At 46.1% G+C, this 22774-nt stretch overlaps 1 protein-coding gene across 1 annotated transcript in view; it reads right to left on the reverse strand.

The window, feature by feature from the left end:
- Positions 1-3914: 3914 nt before the first annotated feature.
- The window catches only part of LOC115153896 (E3 ubiquitin-protein ligase RNF43), a 224540-nt gene continuing 205680 nt past the window's right edge, over positions 3915-22774 (reverse strand). Inside the window, exons 4-8 of the mRNA XM_029699553.1 lie at positions 22310-22444; positions 10645-10746; positions 9312-9585; positions 7310-8935; positions 3915-5567 (exon numbers count right to left, since the gene is read on the reverse strand). Of these exons, the coding sequence (XP_029555413.1) occupies positions 5542-5567; positions 7310-8935; positions 9312-9585; positions 10645-10746; positions 22310-22444 (2163 nt within the window). The 3' untranslated portion in view covers positions 3915-5541. The remainder of the gene's footprint in view (positions 5568-7309; positions 8936-9311; positions 9586-10644; positions 10747-22309; positions 22445-22774) is intronic.

Below are 22774 nucleotides of genomic sequence, written 5' to 3' on the forward strand. Positions count from 1 at the left end.
ATAAATATATTAGTAAATAAATATATTAGTGACATATCACCATATTGAAATGTTCTATTATATATAAAATACAACACTTTATTTCATTTATGTTTTTGTCTTTCTCTTTTTTTTGTACACAAAGTATCCAAAATATACTGACAGATCCCTTCCGTTTCCATGGGGATCGTGTTCTGATAGAAAAAAAGGCCATTTCAGCTCATTATGCATTCGAAAAAAAACAAAAACAATAATCACAAACAGAAAAGGACACAACAACAAAAAAAAAGGATAATAAAATCGCCCAACCAAAATGTTTCAGGGATGTTTCATAGATTTTGAAGTGTTATATTTCATTGTACTGGTCATCGACATAGATATATTGCTTTGATTATTTTTCGTTGAGTTTTCCCCTGTAAAATATAAAGCAAAAGTGCTGGTTGGTTGTGATTTAGTCATTTCCAGATCAGACTAGGGGGCTGTAGCCTGGAATTCAGAAAGATTTAACAATGTTTGTTTTAAAGCTAAACATATGTGGGCACAGTGTTCAGTCTAGTTTAACCAGGCTATAGAGGACTGTTCAGTCTAGTTTAACCAGGTTATAGGGGACTGTTCAGTCTAGTTTAACCAGGTTATAGAGGACTGTTCAGTCTAGTTTAACCGGGCTATAGGGGACTGTTCAGTCTAGTTTAACCAGGTTATAGAGGACTGTTCAGTCTAGTTTAACCAGGCTATAGAGGACTGTTCAGTCTAGTTTAACCAGGCTATAGAGGACTGTTCAGTCTAGTTTAACCAGGCTATAGGGGACTGTTCAGTCTAGTTTAACCAGGCTATAGAGGACTGTTCAGTCTAGTTTAACCAGGTTATAGGGGACTGTTCAGTCTAGTTTAACCAGGCTATAGAGGACTGTTCAGTCTAGTTTAACCAGGCTATAGAGGACTGTTCAGTCTAGTTTAACCAGGTTATAGGGGACTGTTCAGTCTAGTTTAACCAGGCTATAGGGGACTGTTCAGTCTAGTTTAACCAGGTTATAGAGGACTGTTCAGTCTAGTTTAACCAGGTTATAGAGGACTGTTCAGTCTAGTTTAACCAGGCTATAGAGGACTGTTCAGTCTAGTTTAACCAGGTTATAGAGGACTGTTCAGTCTAGTTTAACCAGGCTATAGGGGACTGTTCAGTCTAGTTTAACCAGGTTATAGAGGACTGTTCAGTCTAGTTTAACCGGGCTATAGGGGACTGTTCAGTCTAGTTTAACCAGGCTATAGAGGACTGTTCAGTCTAGTTTAACCAGGCTATAGGGGACTGTTCAGTCTAGTTTAACCAGGCTATAGGGGACTGTTCAGTCTAGTTTAACCGGGCTATAGGGGACTGTTCAGTCTAGTTTAACCAGGCTATAGGGGACTGTTCAGTCTAGTTTAACCAGGTTATAGGGGACTGTTCAGTCTAGTTTAACCAGGCTATAGGGGACTGTTCAGTCTAGTTTAACCAGGTTATAGAGGACTGTTCTCTACACAGATATATAACAGACACAACCTGAAGTATTAGCGAGAGAAGCTGTCTCCAAAACACATTAGAAAACGAGGTATCGGTAAATATGTTAGAGACGCTGTCTCCAAAACACATTAGAAAACGAGGTATCGGTAAATATGGGTCTGTAATCTATAGATTATCCATGATTTTGACTGCTTACGATTCCAGCGTGTTCTTGTAAAGCAAAACCTAGTGAATTGGGTTTAGATCGACGGAGGAGGAACAGAAGGCATCAAATAACACGAGCTTAATGTATTAGGTTATTTGATGATCTAAGATAATAATAAACTTCAAGCGATCCACAGGAGGTAGCGAATGAAGAGCACATAACTAACCTATTTGAAAACTGACTTCATAAGGCACAACTGAAGTCAATAGAATAGCTGGACTCATCTCATAACTGGTTCAGAGCGTTACTACCGTCGATCAGCCACATGACATTTAAAGGTTGTTTTAAGTGCTTCCAACTATTTAGAAAATACTCTGGAGATCAATAGGTTTATTCAATTCAATGTTTACCTCGGACGCAATACAGTCTCCTTGCACATGTCCACTCAGCCTCCATGTATACATCTACAGTAAGAACTAAAATATATTGGAGGATATGTACACTACCAGTCAAAAGTTTGGACACATCTACTCATTCAAGGGTTTTTCTTTATTTTTACTATTTTCTACATTGTAGAATAATAGTAAAGACATCAAAACTATGAAATAACACACATGGAATCATGTAGTAGCCCCAAAAGTGTTAAACAAATCAAAATGTATTTTATATTTTATATTCTTCAAAGTAGCCACACCCTTTGCCTTGATGATAGCTTTGCACATTCTTGGCATTCTCTCAACCAGCTTCACCTGGAATGGTTTTCCAAAAGTCTTGAAGAAGTTCCCTCATATGCTGAGCACTTGTTGGCTGCTTTTCCTTCACTCTGTGGTCCAACTCTTTCCAAACCATCTCAATTAGGTTGAGGTTGGGTGATTGTGGAGGTCAGTTCATCTGATGCAGCAATCCATCACTCTCCTTGGTCAAATAGCCCTTACACAGTCTGGAGGTGTGTTTTGGGTCATTGTCCTGTTGAAAAACAAATGCTAGTCACCACTACGCGCAAACCAGATGGGATGGCGTATCACTGCAGAATGCTGTGGTAGCCGTTCTGGTTAAGTGTGCCTTGAATTCTAAATAAATCACTGACCGTGTCACCAGCAAAGCACCCCCACACCATCACACCACCTCCTCCATGCTTCACGGTGGGAACCACACATGCAGAGATCATCCTTTCACCTACTCTGTCTCACATAGACACTGCGGTTGGAACCAAAAATCTCAAATTTGGGCCAATCAGTTCCACTGGTCTAATGTCCATTGCTTGTGTTTCTTGGCCGAAGCAAGTCTCTTCTTCTTATTGGTGTCCTTTAGTGGTGGTTTCTATACAGCAATTGGACCATGAAGGCCTGATTCACACAGTCTCCTCTGAACAGTTGATGTTGAGATGTGTCTTTTACTTGAACTCTGTGAAGCATTTATTTGGGCTGCAATTTCTGAGGCTGGTAATTCTAATGAACTTATCCTCTGTAGCAGAGGTAACTCTGGGTCTTCCTTTCCTGTGGCGGTCCTCATGAGAGCCAGTTTTATCATAGCACTTGATGGTTTTTGCGACTGCACTTGAAGAAACTTTCGAAGTTCTTAAAATGTTCTGTATTGACTGACCTTCATGTCTTAAAGTAATGATGGACTGTCATCTCTTTGCTTATTAGAGCTGTTCTTGCCATAATATGGACTTGTTCTTTTACCAAATAGGGCTATCTTCTGTATACCACCCCTGCCTTGTCACAACACAACTGATTGGCTCAAACGCATTAAGGAAAGAAATTCCACAAATTAACAAGGCACACCTGTTAATTGAAATGCATTCCAGGTGACTACCTCATGAAGCTGGTTGAGAGAATGCCAAGTGTGCAAAGCTGTCATCAAGGCAAAGGGTGGCTACTTTGAAGAATCTCAAATAGAAAATATATTTTGATTTGTTTAACACTTTTTTGGTTACTACATGATTCCGTTATTCCATAGTTTTGACGTCTTTACTATTATTGTACAATGTAGAAAATAGTAAAAAATAAAGAAAAACCCTTGAATGCGTAGGCGTATCCAAACTTTTGACTGGTAGTGTATAACTACACACATTTAACATGACTTTTCTGTCCTCTGGTGTTTTTAATCTCCTGGGATGTTGGATCCAAGTGAGACATTCAGGGAAAGGCTTGACTGACCGAGTCTTCTATTTAAGGCCGCAGGTTTGTTTGGTAAATGTTTGGTTGTGAATAATGGATGTTCCCAAAGTTGAATGAATAATGAATTATCATGGCTTTCCTCCAGTTATTACATAGTAATTATGTATATAATATTTTGCTACAATGTTTAAGATAAGGGCACCCCTGGTGAGCTATAGCTGCTGGTAGATGGGAAATGGAAAGGAGGCAATATCCTTGCTGGTGGACAATGATAGGGTTGTGTAATAGGTCACGGGGTTAAAGGTCAGGGGTCACATGGTGCGAAGCTCCACTCACGCTGCTGTTCTGGTGGCAGACCTACTTTTTGGTTCAAATAGAATTTTAAATATTTCACATACTTGAGCATTTGCATACTTTATCCTTACTGAAGTGCACGCCAGATGGGCGGGGATTGCATTTTTTAGGACTATAACATTGGTCCCATGGAGCCAGGTAAGCTGAATCAAGTACAGCTACAGTATTTGAAATATGTCAAATACAGTTTGAACCCAGGTCTGTGTGGAGGGCCCCTCCATCCTTCACTGGCCACCAAACCAGCGCTCAGGTCAAATTACTACGTAACCACTGGCAACATGAGAAAAACAAAAATAGCTTGTAATAACATAGATCAGTCTGGTTCTTTTAACGATGAAAAACAAAATGATAAAAAAAATGTTTTTACCGAACCACAAAACAAACTAAATGTGATGGAAACAGCTACCATTATTGAATGAACCAACACAAGTCCCCATACTAACCTCTAATGACCTCTCAGGATGACCTCTCAGAATGACCTTTCAGAATGCTCACTGCTTGTAGGTCCAGCTAAGAAAATAACTCTTCTCCCCCAATGATACGTTTCTTGTCTGTTTTCTGTAGCTCTGAGTACCTTAGAGAGTACCTGAGTACCTTAGAGAGTACCTGAGTACCTTAGAGAGTACCTGAGTACCTTAGAGAAACCCACGCCCATGGGAAGCATTTCTGAATCTGATTTGTTAGGCTGAAAAGAGCAAGAAACCTCCATGTATGGGTGTAATACATGATCCAATGGTTGTCCACATAGTGTATTTACACAAATAAAGGACTTTAAGGATGTGAGGGAAAATCAAGTATTACTGAGTAGTACCTCATAGTATAATTGATTAAGTACTCAATCAACCACTCAAGGAATCAGACATCCAATATGACCGTGTGATTTCTAATGAGGGAGATAGTTGGGGGAATTTCGTGATGTGAATCGAGGCTCAAGCCCTGAGCAGTGATCATTCCTTGTGGTTACTAAGGCAACCTGGGAACTTGTTGGTATTGAATTCTTCCTGTCATTTACAAAAAAAAATAAAAAACAAGACAGAAAAACGAAACAAAAAAACCTTTCCAGCATCTCCCAGTCAGTCTCCATCTTGAAACACAATCACTAAGCAACAACAAAACTCCCAATCAAACACATTGAAATACTGGAATTCAACAATGAATTAGAGCAATTTGAGGTCCATACATGACTTGTGCTTATTGTTTGAATTGATGGTCAAAATAAATAAACTTCAAAACAATCAGAATCTCATAGACTCATTTTGATCGTTGTTGGACAGACGGAACTCTGAGCACTGACTGGGGGATTCTGGGAAGTGTAGTCTGAATGCAGCTATTTAATGTGGAATTATATGGAAGACTTGAGAAACATGGCCTCGCGATGAAGTGTTTGTCCGTTCCTGGCTCCTGTGTACGTAGCAGCGTGACGTTGGGGATGCAACTCGCGAGTCCTCACACGCCGGACTCCTCCTCGGATCCTGGAGGTAGAGAAAAAGACGACAGGTTTATTTACCTCTCCAACGCACAGAGACATGACACAAAGGATGTCAGGAAGAACGACACACATGGGGCTCTTCCTTAATTCCTCTCTCCACACCTTCTTTCCCAAAATGCAATTCATTCAACTTCCCTTCAATTAGGTTGATACGGAGGTGAGGAGATAGAATGCGAAGAATCACGGAAAGACAAATTGAGATTAAGCCATAAAAAACGATGACCATTCCTATGGGGAAACTATGACCTTAGATAAGACCATTCCTATGGGGAAACTATGACCTTAGATAAGACCATTCCTATGGGAAAACTATGACCTTAGATAAGACCATTCCTATGGGGAAACTATGACCTTAGATAAGACCATTCCTATGGGGAAACTATGACCTTAGATAAGACCATTCCTATGGGGAAACTATGACCTTAGATAAGACCATTCCTATGGGGAAACTATGACCTTAGATAAGACCATTCCTATGGGGAAACTATGACCTTAGATAAGACCATTCCTATGGGGAAACTATGACCTTAGATAAGACCATTCCTATGGGGAAACTATGACCTTAGATAAGACCATTCCTATGGGGAAACTATGACCTTAGATAAGACCATTCCTATGGGGAAACTATGACCTTAGATAAGACCATTCCTATGGGGAAACTATGACCTTAGATAAGACCATTCCTATGGGGAAACTATGACCTTAGATAAGACCATTCCTATGGGGAAACTATGACCTTAGATAAGACCATTCCTATGGGGAAACTATGACCTTAGATAAGACCATTCCTATGGGGAAAATATGACCTTAGATAAGACCATTCCTATGGGGAAACTATGACCTTAGATAAGACCATTCCTATGGGGAAACTATGACCTTAGATAAGACCATTCCTATGGGGAAACTATGACCTTAGATAAGACCATTCCTATGGGGAAACTATGACCTTAGATAAGACCATTCCTATGGGGAAACTATGACCTTAGATAAGACCATTCCTATGGGGAAACTATGACCTTAGATAAGACCATTCTATGGGGAAACTATGACCTAGATAAGACCATTCCTATGGGGAAACTATGACCTTAGATAAGACCATTCCTATGGGGAAACTATGACCTTAGATAAGACCATTCCTATGGGGAAACTATGACCTTAGATAAGACCATTCCTATGGGGAAACTATGACCTTAGATAAGACCATTCCTATGGGGAAACTATGACCTTAGATAAGACCATTCCTATGGGGAAACTATGACCTTAGATAAGACCATTCCTATGGGGAAACTATGACCTTAGATAAGACCATTCCTATGGGGAAACTATGACCTTAGATAAGACCATTCCTATGGGGAAACTATGACCTTAGATAAGACCATTCCTATGGGGAAACTATGACCTTAGATAAGACCATTCCTATGGGGAAACTATGACCTTAGATAAGACCATTCCTATGGGGAAACTATGACCTTAGATAAGACCATTCCTATGGGGAAACTATGACCTTAGATAAGACCATTCCTATGGGGAAACTATGACCTAGATAAGACCATTCCTATGGGGAAACTATGACCTTAGATAAGACCATTCCTATGGGGAAACTATGACCTTAGATAAGACCATTCCTATGGGGAAACTATGAACAAGACAGCAGTTGTTCACATGTATGTTGTTCACATCATATGTAGCTATAAAAAAAAAGTTAAGGACTGGTTATACACCCACCCTGATTATTGTGTAATGTTTGGCAGTATAAACAAACGTCTGTGTTGTAGACGTTCGCTGGGCCGTGGTGGCGCCTGCTGGATGGGGGCGAGGTTCTGTCTATAGGGACCACCAGCCCGGGCCCCAGCAGCTGGGGCTCAGAGTGGGCCTGCTGCACCCGCTTCTGCCACACCACATGGTGGGGACCTCCACAGCAAGGCCAGTCCTCTAGACCCCCCAGGGGCCTCATTCCTCCAGAGTCCATGATGAGGGGCACAGGCATGGAGAGCAGAGCGGGGGACAGGTCGGGCGGGGGGCAGCAGTAGCCCTGGTCATAGTGGATGTGGATGCTACAGTCGTCCTGCAGGTCCAGGTTCTGTTGGAAACGCACTGAGGGGCCGTCGAGGACACAGTCGCCCAGCCGGCCTGCCCTCCGGTGAGGGTGGCCCCCGTGGCTGTGGTCCTGGTGGCAGCAGCTGGGTGGGGGTGGTAAGGGGGCTGGGGTTACCAGGACTGGAGAAGGGCCTGAGGGGTGGCTGAGCTCATGGCCCTGACCCTCTGTCCCGTGGCCATGGGCCCCTCTACTGTCTGTGGGGTCTGCCTTAGGGCAGTGATAGGGGCTGTCTTTCAGAGGGCACACTGGGGAATCTTTGTCCAGAGCCGGGGGAGATCCTGACTCAGGACCAAAAGCAGCAGCAGTAGCCCCCAGCTCCTCGTCCAACCCCCTGCCCGGCCCCTGGCCCTGGGCGTGCTCCCTCTCCCCTTCCTCTCGGTAGTGGTGGTGACGGTGGCGGTGGTAGTGGACGTGGCTAAACACAGCCTGCTGCTGTTCCTCAGAGCACCCTCCTCTTCTTCCTCCTCCTCTTCCTCCTCGGTCTCTGTTCACCACTGAATCCAGGGACCTGGGTCTCTGGGCCCCTGCCTCCATGCTGTCCCTGCGGCCTGTCGGTCCCGGCCCCGGCCCGTAGTACACAAACGGATCATAATCACTGCTCAGGGAGCTGCGGAACGTGGACCAGCTACCATAAACACCCTGCAGGGACACGTCAGTACAGTTGAGTACCGAGTCACTGGAGGAGCCGTGACAGGGGCCAGAGCTGGAGTCACTGGCCGGCCCATCAGCCAGGTAGCCACTGCGCTCTGTCCGGTAGCTCCCCCCAGAGCAGCTGCCCCCCTCGTTCCCCCGGCTGTGGGCTCCCCCTGCGGAGGCGCGGGGAGCAGAGGAGGGGGCGTGGTGGAGCCTGGAACTGGAGGCGCTGCGCTGGGAAGGGCAGCCTGAGCGGTAGGCGTGGCAGGAGCGGCGAGGCCCGGGGCCATAGTGCGTCTCCATAGAGTGGCCTGCTGTCTTGCAGCTGACCCCGGCTCTGTGGGGCCTTCCGGGGCCCTCTGCAGGGTGGAGGTATCCGCAGCCAGGGCCCAGGGGCCGGCTAGGGAGGAAGCGGTGAGTCTGGGGGTCCAGAGGCGGGGAGCCGCTATAGTGGCCCAGGGAGGGGTATGGACCAGAGGGGCCGCGGGGGAAGTGAGGCCTCATGGAGAAGGGGATGGGGTGCTGGGGGAAGGTGTGGGCGTGGGGGTGCAGGAAACCCTGGCTGTGCTCGGGGGTCTGCTGTAGTCTTGTCCTCCGTGGCTGTCCAGGCAGCTCTGAACCTGTGGAGCATTAGAACACACAGTCAGACAGACAGGCTACACATCAGAGGAGGCTGCTGAGGGGAGGACGGCTCATAATAGTGAATGACAGGATGTATCTGATCTCATTCCACTCCAGTCATTACAACTCTGCCACCAACATCCTGTGCTACACACAAAGACAGACAGGCAACACACACACACAAAGACAGACAGGCAACACACACACAGTCAGACAGACAGACAACCAACACACTCACATACACAGTGTGTAAAACTGGATTGTTACTGTATAATTCCCTTATCCAGTATAACAGTAATACAGCTGAAGAGTGGGTAAAGGAGTGGTTCTTAGGCCCATTGTAGATCTCCCCTAGTGGCTATGTCATGTCCTTACCCATGATGTTGTGCATGCAGAGGGGACAGGTGCGGTGCTGCAACAGCCAGGGGTCCACACACTCCTTATGGAACTCATGAGCACACGAGATGATCCTCAGGTTCTGTCCCTCCAGGAACTCATCCAGACAGATGGCACAGACGGGAGTGGAGTTAGAGCTGCTATTAGACCCCCAGCCCCCACGGTGGCGCTGTGAGCCCCCGCAGCCCTGAGAGCTGTATGTCCGCGTTTCCAGACGACTGATGGCTCGCATCGTCTGCTGGTGGACCGAGTCCTGTGGTCATAGAGGAAGAAGCCGTGTGGGACGGAGGTTAGAGAACGGAACCTCAGAATGGACTGAGATGTGTCAAAGTTCAAATTCCAGGGAGATTTTAGGGTTTTCTGGTGAATGTTTCAGCTGTATATACAGTGGCTCTATCCTTAGTGTTTGGTCTACAGTTTGAGGACTAACGCTAAACCACTTTCAGATGGATGTATTCTGCAGAGATAAAGACAAACCACTTTAAGATGGATGTATTCTGCAGAGATAAAGACAAACCACTTTAAGATGGATGTATTCTGCAGAGATAAAGACAAACCACTTTAAGATGGCTGTATTCTGCAGAGATAAAGACAAACCACTTTAAGATGGCTGTATTCTGCAGAGATAAAGACAAACCACTTTAAGATGGCTGTATTCTGTAGAGATAAAGACAAACCACTTTAAGATGGCTGTATTCTGCAGAGATAAAGACAAACCACTTTAAGATGGCTGTATTCTGCAGAGATAAAGACAAACCACTTTAAGATGGCTGTATTCTGCAGAGATAAAGACAAACCACTTTAAGATGGCTGTATTCTGCAGAGATAAAGACAAACCACTTTAAGATGGCTGTATTCTGTAGAGATAAAGACAAACCACTTTAAGATGGCTGTATTCTGCAGAGATAAAGACAAACCACTTTAAGATGGCTGTATTCTGCAGAGATAAAGACAAACCACTTTAAGATGGCTGTATTCTGCAGAGATAAAGACAAACCACTTTAAGATGGCTGTATTCTGCAGAGATAAAGACAAACCACTTTAAGATGGCTGTATTCTGTAGAGATAAAGACAAACCACTTTAAGATGGCTGTATTCTGTAGAGATAAAGACAAACCACTTTAAGATGGCTGTATTCTGTAGAGATAAAGACAAACCACTTTAAGATGGCTGTATTCTGCAGAGATAAAGACAAACCACTTTAAGATGGCTGTATTCTGTAGAGATAAAGACTTCGGTATTGATAGATAAAGACTTCGGTATTGATAGATAAAGACAGATACATTGAGACTGGTGTTGTTGACTGACTCACCCAGGTTCTGCTGGACTTGCATCTGTACCGGAAAGCAAAGATCGAAACGATGGCCAGAATAGCAAGGACTATAGTGAGCAGGACAACAACATCATAGTGGGGCTGGAAAGCAAGAGAGAGGAGAGAGAGGAGAGAGAGAGAGAGAGAGAGGGAGAGAGAGAAGGAGAGAGAGCGAGAGAGAGAGAGAGCGAGAGTGAGAAATGAGAGAGCGAGACAGAGAGAGAGAGAGAGAGAGAGAGAGAGAGAGAGAGGAGAGTGAGGAGAGTGAGAAATGAGAGAGAGACAGAGAGAGAGAAAGAGAGAGAGAGAAGGAGAGAGAGCGAGAGAGAGAGAGAGAGAGCGAGAGAGATCTCTATAAGTCTGGAACAGTATTGGTACAGGGCAACCTCAAACAGTTTCAGCTGGACTTTCACCTAATCAAAGAAATAGCTCAGCAAGAGAAGCTCTCCCTTGAGAAAGATATTCCCACCCCGAGCGGGTCAGACCAGACCTCTTCATTATATAACCCCACAGACGAGCAACCCCAAGCAGAAAGTCAACCTCCCAGCACAGAGTACTACCCCCTCATTGAAATGAAGGATACATTTACCCAGCTGGAGGTAAGGCAGGTGGAGCTGGAACAGCAGGTAAAAAGCAAGAGCAGGAGAAGAACAGAGCACTAGAGGAGAGGATCAGACTGCTGGAGGAGAGGGAGAGGGGGATGGAGGAGAGGATCAGACTGCTGGAGGAGAGGGAGAGGGGGATGGAGGAGAGGATCAGACTGCTGGAGGAGAGGGAGAGGGGGATGGAGGAGAGGATCAGACTGCTGGAGGAGAGGGTGAGGGGTATGGAGGAGAGGATCAGACTGCTGGAGGAGAGGGTGAGGGGTATGGAGGAGAGGATCAGACTGCTGGAGGAGAGGGAGAGGGGGATGGAGGAGAGGATCAGACTGCTGGAGGAGAGGGTGAGGGGGATGGAGGAGAGGATCAGACTGCTGGAGGAGAGGGAGAGGGGGATGGAGGAGAGGATCAGACTGCTGGAGGAGAGGGTGAGGGGGATGGAGGAGAGGATCAGACTGCTGGAGGAGAGGGTGAGGGGGATGGAGGAGAGGATCAGACTGCTGGAGGAGAGGGTGAGGGGGATGGCGTGTTACAGAGAACAACCCACTAGAGAGGTGGCCACCCCTGCAGAGAAGCCAGCAGAACAGTCCACACCAGACCCTGACCATAGTGTTGACACCACAGCAGAACAAACCACACCAGACCCTGACCATAGTGTTGACACCACAGCAGAACAGTCCACACCAGACCATAGTGTTGACACCACAGCAGAACAGTCCACACCAGACCATAGTGTTGACACCACAGCAGAACAGTCCACACCAGACCATAGTGTCGACACCACAGCAGAACAGTCCACACCAGACCATAGTGTCGACACCACAGCAGAACAGACCACACCAGACCCTGACCATAGTGTTGACACCACAGAACAGTCCACACCAGACCATAGTGTTGACACCACAGCAGAACAGTCCACACCATAGTGTTGACACCACAGCAGAACAGTCCACACCAGACCCTGACCATAGTGTTGACACCACAGCAGAACAGTCCACACCAGACCATAGTGTCGACACCACAGCAGAACAGTCCACACCAGACCATAGTGTTGACACCACAGCAGAACAGTCCACACCAGACCCTGACCATAGTGTTGACACCACAGCAGAACAGTCCACACCAGACCATAGTGTTGACACCACAGCAGAACAGTCCACACCAGACCATAGTGTTGACACCACAGCAGAACAGTCCACACCAGACCATAGTGTTGACACCACAGCAGAACAGTCCACACCAGACCATAGTGTTGACACCACAGCAGAACAGTCCACACCAGACCCAGACCATAGTGTTGACACCACAGCAAAACAGTCCACACCAGACAATAGTGTCGACACCACAGCAGAACAGTCCACACCAGACCCTGACCATAGTGTTGACACCACAGCAGAACAGTCCACACCAGACCATAGTGTCGACACCACAGCAGAACAGACCACACCAGACCCTGACCATAGTGTTGACACCACAGAACAGTCCACACCAGACCATAGTGTTGACACCACAGCAGAACAGTCCACACCATAGTGTTGACACCACAGCAGAACAGTCCACACCAGACCCTGACCATAGTGTTGACACCACAGCAGAACAGTCCACACCAGACCATAGTGTCGACACCACAGCAGAACAGTCCACACCAGACCATAGTGTTGACACCACAGCAGAACAGTCCACACCAGACCCTGACCATAGTGTTGACACCACAGCAGAACAGTCCACACCAGACCATAGTGTTGACACCACAGCAGAACAGTCCACACCAGACCATAGTGTTGACACCACAGCAGAACAGTCCACACCAGACCATAGTGTTGACACCACAGCAGAACAGTCCACACCAGACCATAGTGTTGACACCACAGCAGAACAGTCCACACCAGACCCAGACCATAGTGTTGACACCACAGCAAAACAGTCCACACCAGACAATAGTGTCGACACCACAGCAGAACAGTCCACACCAGACCCTGACCATAGTGTTGACACCACAGCAGAACAGTCCACACCAGACCCAGACCATAGTGTTGACACCACAGCAGAACAGTCCACACCAGACCATAGTGTCGACACCACAGCAGAACAGTCCACACCAGACCCTGACCATAGTGTTGACACCACAGCAGAACAGTCCACACCAGACCCTGACCATAGTGTTGACACCACAGCAGAACAGTCCACACCAGACCATAGTGTCGACACCACAGCAGAACAGTCCACACCAGACCCTGACCATAGTGTTGACACCACAGCAGAACAGTCCACACCAGACCATAGTGTTGACACCACAGAAGAACAGTCCACACCAGACCATAGTGTTGACACCACAGCAGAACAGTCCACACCAGACCATAGTGTTGACACCACAGCAGAACAGTCCACACCAGACCCAGACCATAGTGTTGACACCACAGCAGAACAGTCCACACCAGACCATAGTGTCGACACCACAGCAGAACAGTCCACACCAGACCCTGACCATAGTGTTGACACCACAGCAGAACAGTCCACACCAGACCCTGACCATAGTGTTGACACCACAGCAGAACAGTCCACACCAGACCATAGTGTCGACACCACAGCAGAACAGTCCACACCAGACCCTGACCATAGTGTTGACACCACAGCAGAACAGTCCACACCAGACCATAGTGTTGACACCACAGAAGAACAGTCCACACCAGACCATAGTGTTGACACCACAGCAGAACAGTCCACACCAGACCATAGTGTTGACACCACAGCATGACAGTCCACACCAGACCCTGACCATAGTGTTGACACCACAGCAGAACAGTCCACACCAGACCCTGACCATAGTGTTGACACCACAGCAGAACAGTCCACACCAGACCCTGACCATAGTGTTGACACCACAGCAGAACAGTCCACACCAGACCATAGTGTCGACACCACAGCAGAACAGTCCACACCAGACCATAGTGTTGACACCACAGCAGAACAGTCCACACCAGACCATAGTGTCGACACCACAGCAGAACAGTCCACACCAGACCATAGTGTCGACACCACAGCAGAACAGTCCACACCAGACCATAGTGTTGACACCACAGCAGAACAGTCCACACCAGACCATAGTGTTGACACCACAGCAGAACAGTCCACACCAGACCATAGTGTCGACACCACAGCAGAACAGTCCACACCAGACCCTGACCATAGTGTTGACACCACAGCAGAACAGTCCACACCAGACCATAGCGTCGACACCACAGCAGAACAGACAAATGAAGAACCCCAAGTCCAGGGGATCTCACCCCCTCTGAGCCACCCTGATAGCCCTCCTGACTCCCCACCCCACACCCACTGAGGACAAACACAAGACACAGACTGTACTCCACACAAGACACAGACTGTACTCCACACAGGGCCATTGTACTCCACATAGGGCCATTGTACTCCACACAAGACACAGACTGTACTCCACATAGGGCCAATGTACTCCACACAGGGCCATTGTACTCCACATAGGGCCATTGTACTCCACATAGGGCCATTGTACTCCACACAGGGCCAATGTACTCCACATAGGGCCCTTGTACTCCACATAGGGCCATTGTACTCCACACAAGACACAGACTGTACTCCACATAGGGCCAATATACTCCACACAGGGCCATTGTACTCCACATAGGGCCATTGTACTCCACATAGGGCCATTGTACTCCACACAAGACACAGACTGTACTCCACATAGGGCCATTGTACTCCACATAGGGCCATTGTACTCCACACAAGACACAGACTGTACTCCACATAGGGCCAATGTACTCCACACAGGGCCATTGTACTCCACATAGGGCCATTGTACTCCACATAGGGCCATTGTACTCCACATAGGGTCATGAAGGTCCGGATAGCTTTTTTCCCTTAATAAATAAAATCATCACTTAAAAACTGCCTTTTGTGTTTACTTGGGTTATCTTTGTGTAATATTAAAATTTGTTTGATGAGCTGAAACATTTAGGTGTGACAAAATGTGCAAAAAAATAAGAAATCAGGAAGGTGCAAATACTTTTTCACAGCACTGTATACAAGAAAAAAAACTTTTCCCAAAAACAGTGTGTCTAAACTCTGGTGTCCAAACACCCAGCGCACCGTAGACCTTCTGTCTGAGGACCAAGTATGTTCACCTAGCCACATAATAATACACACAGGCACAAACCACCTGAGAACACAGCAGGAAACGGTGGCCACAGCACTGAAGTGAGTGATTGAAAAAGCTTCTTCTACTTTCCCCAACACACAAGTGTTTATCTCCCCCTGCTACCACGAAAATACTTCCTCCCTGCTACCATACAGCGGGTAAATGCAAGTATTTCCCATGACTGTGCCTCAAAACCAAATGTTAACCTGGCCCACCACTCCACCCTGGACTTGAACAGCCTCTATGACCAGGTCCACCTATTCAAGGCTGCAGTGCCCACCTTCGCCCGAACCCTAAAGGACATTGCCCTCAACAGCAGCCCCAACACTTCACACAGGAGCAACAGATCAATAGACACCCTGCCCAGACCAGCGAGACACTCTCCCAGACCCCCCCCCCCCCCCCCCCCCCGGACTTACACATAGAGGACCCACGCCTAGAGGACCTACATCCAGACCACAACACCACCAGCCACATCCACACCCCCACCCCAACCAATCAACATCCCCCCCCAAGTCAACCATCCCCACACCCCATTTAGGCCCCTTCAGATCAGACCTGAGCCCCTCCTGCCCACCCCATGCCCCCCTCTCCTGCAAAGAGGGCCTCAACATGAAAGTCACACATATGCCCAGGCCGTGAGCGGGCAAACAGCCAACAGCAAAAACAGGTCACAACTCCTGCAGCTCTGTCACACGCTGGGTATGTACATAGTCAATGGTAGGCTTCGAGGGGACTCCTACTGTAGGTACATTTATAGCTCATCTCTTGGCAGTAGTACTGTAGACTACTTTATCACTGACCTCAACCCAGAGTCTCTCAGAGCGTTCACAGTCACTCCATTGACACCCCTATCAGACCACAGCAAAATCACAGTCTACTTGAACAGAGCAATACTAAATCATCAGGCATCAAAGCCAAAGGAACTGAGTAACATTAAGAAATGCTATAGATGGAAGGAATGCAGTGTGGAAACCTAACAAAAAACAATTAGGCAACAACAAATTCAATCCCTTTTAGACAACTTCCTGGATAAAACGTTCCACTGTAATAGTGAAGGTGTAAACGTGGCAGTAGAAAATCTTAACAGTTCTCTTCCCTATCAAATCTAAAAATCTCAAATAAAAAAAATGATGAAAATGAACAACAATGACAAATGGTTTGGTGAAGAATGCAAACATCTAAGAAAGAAATTGAGAATCCTATCCAACCAAAAACATAGAGACCCAGAAAACCTGAGTCTACGCCTTCACTATGGTGAATCACTAAAACAATACAGGAATACACTACGGAAAAAGAAGGAACAGCACGTCAGAAATCAACTCAATGTAATTGAAGAATCCATAGAATCTAACCACTTCTGGGAACATTGGAAAACACTAAACAAACAACATGAAGAGTTATCTATCCAAAACAGAGATGTATGGGTAAACCACTTCTCCAATCTTTTTGGCTCTATAACAAAGAACAAACGGCAAAAACATATATATGATCAAATGCAAATCTTAGAATCAACTATTGAAGACTACCAGATCCCACTGGATTCTCCAATTACCTTCAATGAGCTACAGGACAAAATAAAAACCCTCCAACCCAAAAAGGCCTGTGGTGTTGATGGTATCCTCAATGAAATGATCAAATATACAGACAACAAATTCCAATTGGCTATACAAAAACTCTTTAACATCATCCTTAGCTCTGGCATCTTCCCAAGTACTTGGAAACAAGGACTGATCACCCCAATCCACAAAAGTGGAGACAAATTTGACCAAAATAACTACTGTGGGATATGGGTCATCACCAAACTTGGGAAAATCCTCTATATTATCATTAACAGCAGACTTGTACATTTCCTCAGTGAAAACAATGTACTGAGCAAATGTCAAATTGGCTTTTTACCAAATTATCGTACGACAGACAACCTATTCACCCTGCACACCCTAATTGACAAACAAACAAACCAAAACAAAGGCAAAGTCTTCTCATGCTTTGTTGATTTCAAAAAAGCCTTCGACTCAATTTGGCTCGAGGGTCTGCTATACAAATTGATGGAAAGTGGTGTTGAGGGGAAAACATACGACATTATAAAATCCATGTACACAAACAACAATTGTGTGGTTAAAATAGGCAAAAAAACACACACATTTCATCCAACAGGGCCGTGGGGTGAGACAGGGATGCAGCTTAAGCCCCACCCTCTTCAACATATATATCAACGAATTGGCGAGGGCACTAGAACAGTCTGCATCACCCGGCCTCACCTTACTAAAATCTAAAGTCAAATGTCTACTGTTTGCTGATGATCTGGTGCTTCTGTTACCAACCAAGGAGGGCCTACAGCAGCACCTAGATATTATGCACAGATTCTGCCAGACCTGTGCCCTGACAGTAAATCTTAGTACAACCAGCACTGCAGCTGCAATGAATGAGTAGCAAAGCGTTCCGATAAGCTTGTGTTGTTACTATTATTTGCTTGTGTTTTTTAATATAGAGTAATATTTCACTTTCTCTGGTCATAATAGTAACAACATGAATTCGTGCATGAGACAGCAATAAGCTCGAAGGCTGTGTCCTCTTTTCTCAGCAGAGGGAGGGAAAGAGGAGGGATGGTGAGTTGGGTGAGAGGCAGCCTCACCGCTGCTCCCTCCCTCCCTTCAGACTGACCAGATGCAGGCCATCAGTTCAGTAAAAACATAAGCAAATTATTATATTCTCTTAGCTGTGCCTCACAAGTAATACAACAAATGATGTATTACCAGTGTGATCATAATGATAGCCAATGATATCTAGGTATATGATCGCACAGTGATAATGTATTGGACCTATATCCTACTGTCACATCTTCTCCTGCTCCTCCCCTCTGGCGTACGACATCGCCAGAATACTAACCACCAATCCTGGGATTCATCATTCCGCACACCTGGCACTCATCATTCTGCTCACCTGTTAATCATTATGAATCACAACTGGACTTCATTACCTTCATAATTTCCTCCTCTTTATATGTCACTCTCTTATGTTTTCTCACCAGTTGGTATTGTTCTTGTTTAACGGCGTGTAGCCTTATGGATATGTCTCATTACTAGTGTTGTTTTAGTAAACGTTGCACCTGCTTCCTGACTCACAGCTCCGTTATTACACCTACTGCACAAACCTCATTGCTACATAAGTGTTTTTAATTGGTTTATAGGCTTACGTTTTTTTATGTCATGTTTAAAAAAAAATCTAAGCTGTAGATCTCAGCTTGCATTTTGACTCAGTGATCTTGACTCAGAAAAGGTTGGTGACCACTGCCTTTAGAGAACTAAAGCTACCACTCTAACTAGAGAGAACACTACAGTTCCACACTACACTCTACCAATCCAATGAGTGAACACTACAGTTCCACACTACACTCTACCACTCTAACTAGAGAGAACACTACAGTTCCACACTACACTCTACCAATCCAATGAGTGAACACTACAGTTCCACACTACACTCTACCAATCCAATGAGTGAACACTACACTTCCACACTACACTCTACCAATCCAATGAGTGAACACTACACTTCCCCACTACACTCTACCAATCCAATGAGTGAACACTACAGTTACACACTACACTCTACCAACACAACTAGAGTGAACACTACAGTTCCACACTACACTCTACCAAGAGAGGCAACACTACAGTTCCACACTACACTCTACCAAGAGAGGCAACACTACAGTTCCACACTACACTCTACCAAGAGAGGCAACACTACAGTTCCACACTACACTCTACCAAGAGAAGCAACACTACAGTTCCACACTACACTCTACCAAGAGAGGCAACACTACAGTCAGTCCCTTCTCACAACCGTTGGCGCTTGTTATAGACCACCTTCAGCCCTCAGCTGTGCCCTGGACACCATATGTGAATTGATTGCCCCCCATCAATCTTCAGAGTTTGTTCTGTTAGGTGACCTAAACTGGGACATGCTTAACACCCCGGTCGTCCTACAATCTAAGCTTGATGCCCTCAATCTCACAAAAATTATCAATGAACCTACCAGGTACCACCCCAAATCCGTAAACACGGGCAACCTCATAGATATCATCCTAACCAACCTGCCCTCTAAATACACCTCTGCTGTCTTCAACAAGGATCTCAGCGATGACTGCCTCATTGCCTGCGTCAGTAATGGGTCAGCGGTCAAACAACCACCCCTCATCACTGTCAAACGCTCCCTAAAACACTTCAGCGAGCAGGCCTTTCTAATCGACCAGGCCCGGGTATCCTGGAAGGATATTGACCTCATTCCATCAGTAGAGGATGCCTGGTTATTCTTTAAAAGTGCTTTCCTCACCATCTTAAATAAGCATGCGCCATTCAAAAAATGTAAAACCATATAGCCCTTGGTTCACTCCAGACCTGACTGCCCTTGACCAGCACAAAAACATCCTGTGGTGTAATGCATTAGCATCGAATAGTCCCCGCGATATGCAACTTTTCAGGGAAGTTAGGGACCAATATACACAGGCAGTTAGGAAAGCAAAGGCTAGCCTTTTCAAACATAAATTTGCATCCTGTAGCACAAACTCCAAAAAGTTCTGGGACACTGTAAAGTCCATGGAGAATAAGAGCACCTCCTCCCAGCTGCCCACTGCACTGCGGCTAGGAAACACTGTCACCACCGAAAAATCCACGATAATTGAGAATTTCAATAAGCATTTTTCTACAGCTGGCCATGCTTTACACCTGGCTACCCCTACCCACAGCAACTTGCCCAAGCCTCCCCAAATTTCTCCTTCACCCAAATCCAGATAGCTGATGTTCTGAAAGAGCTGCAAAATTTTGACCCCTACAAATCAGCTGGGCTAGACAATCTGGATCCTCTCTTTCTAAAATTATCCACCACAATTGTTGCAACCCCTATTACTAGCCTGTTCAACCTCTCTTTCGTATCGTCTGAGATCCCCAAAGATTGGAAAGCTGCCGTGGTCATCCCCCTCTTCAAAGGGGGCGACACTAGACCCAAACTGTTATAGACCCATATCCATCCTACCCTGCCTTTCTAAGGTCTTCAAAAGCCAAGATAACAAACAGATCACCGACCATTCCGAATCCCACCACACCTTTTCCGCTACACAATCTGGTTTCCGAGCTGGTCATGGGTGCACCTCAGCCACGCTCAAGGTCCTAAATGATATCATATCCGCCATCGATAAAAGACAAAACTGTGCAGCCATATTCATCGACCTGGCCAAGGCTTTCGACTCTGTCAATCACCACATTCTTATCGGCAGACTCAACAGTCTTGGTTTCTCAAATGACTGCCTCGCCTACTCAGACAGAGTTCAGTGCGTCAAATCGGAGGGCCTGTTGTCCGGACCTCAGGCAGTCTCTATGGGGGTGCCACAGGGTTCAATTCTCTGTATACATCAATTATGTTGCTCTTGCTGCTGGTGAGTCGCTGATCCACCTCTACGCAGACGACACCATTCTGTATACATCTGGCCCTTCTTTGGACACTGTGTTAACTAACCTCCAGACGAGCTTCAATGCCATACAACTCTCCTTCCGTGGCCTCCAACTGCTCTTAAATGCAAGTAAAACTAAATGCAGCTCTTCAACCGTTCGCTGCCCGCACCTGCCCGCCCGACTAGCATCACTGCTCTGGACGGTTCTGACTTAGAATATGTGGACAACTACAAATACCTAGGTGTCTGGTTAGACTGTAAACTCTCCTTCCAGACTCACATTTAGCATTTCCAATCCAAAATTAAATCTAGAATCGGCATCCTATTTCGCAACAAAGCCTCCTTCACTCATGCTGCCAAACAAACCCTCGTAAAACTGACTATCCTCCCGATCCTCGACTTCGCGATGTCATTTACGAAATAGCCTCCAATACCCTACTCAGCAAATTGGATGCAGTCTATCACAGTGCCATGCGTTTTGTCACCAAAGCCCCATATACTACCCACCACTGAAACCTGTATGCTGTCGTTGGCTGGCCCTCGCTTCATATTCGTTGCCAAACACACTGGCTTCAGGTCATCTGTAAGTCTTTGCTTGGTAAAGCCCCGCCTTATCTCAGCTAACTGGTCACCATAACAGCATCCACCCGTAGCACGCGCTCCAGCAGGTATATTTCATTGGTCACCCCCAAAGCCAATTCCTTATTTGGTGGCCTTTCCTTCCAGTTCTCTGCTGCCAATGACTGGAACGAATTGCAAAAATCACTGAAGCTGGAGACTCATCTCCCTCACTAACTTTAACCTTCAGCTGTCAGAGCAGCTCACAGATCACTGCATCTGTACATAGCCCATCAGTAAATAGCTCATCCAACTACCTCCTCCCCATATTTTTTTGCTCCTTTGCAACCCAGTATCTCTACTTGCACATCTATCACTCCAGTGTTTAATTGCTAAATTGTAATTATTTCGCCACTACAGCCTATTTATTGCCTTACCTCCCTAATCTTACCTCATTTGCACACACTGTATGTATATTTTTCTATTGTGTTATTGATTGTACGTTTGTTTACTCCATGTGTAACTCTGTGTTGTTTTTTATGTCGCACTGCTTTGCTTTATCTTGGCCAGGTCGCAGTTGTAACTGAGAACTTGTTCTCAACTGGCCAACCTGGTTAAATAAAGGACTTGTTCTGAACTGGCCTACCTGGTTAAATAAAGGTTAAATAAAACGTAAAAAACAACCTCTACCACCACCAGCCAATCCTCTGTTTACCTCCCGTTGCCGGGGTCCTGCTACCATGGTTCTCAGGGGGAGGGGCCAATGTCAAACTAGTAGAAGAATAGGGCTTTTACTATAGATGTATTCTCCATAGTATAAACTGGGAGAATGTAACTAACAAGCTCTCGATATGCTATTACCCATGTTTGTATGTCAGTCCTTACCCATTTGGGGTCCTCTCTCTTGATGTCGATGCGGACTCTGGCCTCCTCGTTCCTGTTGACCAGTTCCATCAGCATCTCAGCATCCGCAGCCTGCATCAGCACCACCGGACGCAGCAGGGAGTCTGACTCAGGCAGCTACACGTGTATGTTTGTGTACATGTAGGTGTGTGTGTGTGTGTGCATGTGGGTGTGTGTGTGTGTGTAGGTATGTTTGTGTACATGTAGGTGTGTGTGTGTGTGTGCATGTGCGTGTGTGTGTGCATGTGCGTGTGTGTGTGTAGGTATGTTTGTGTACATGTAGGTGCGTGTGTGTGTGTGTGTGTGTGCGTGTGTGTAGGGGTGTGTGTGTGTAGGTATGTTTGTGTACATGTAGGTGTGTGTGTGTGTGTGTGCATGTGCGTGTGTGTGTGTGTGTGTGTGTAGGTATGTGTGTGTACATGTAGGTGTGTGTGTGTGCATGTGCGT

Source organism: Salmo trutta, chromosome 19 (genome assembly GCF_901001165.1).
Source record: "Salmo trutta chromosome 19, fSalTru1.1, whole genome shotgun sequence".
NCBI classification, from domain to species: domain Eukaryota; kingdom Metazoa; phylum Chordata; class Actinopteri; order Salmoniformes; family Salmonidae; genus Salmo; species Salmo trutta.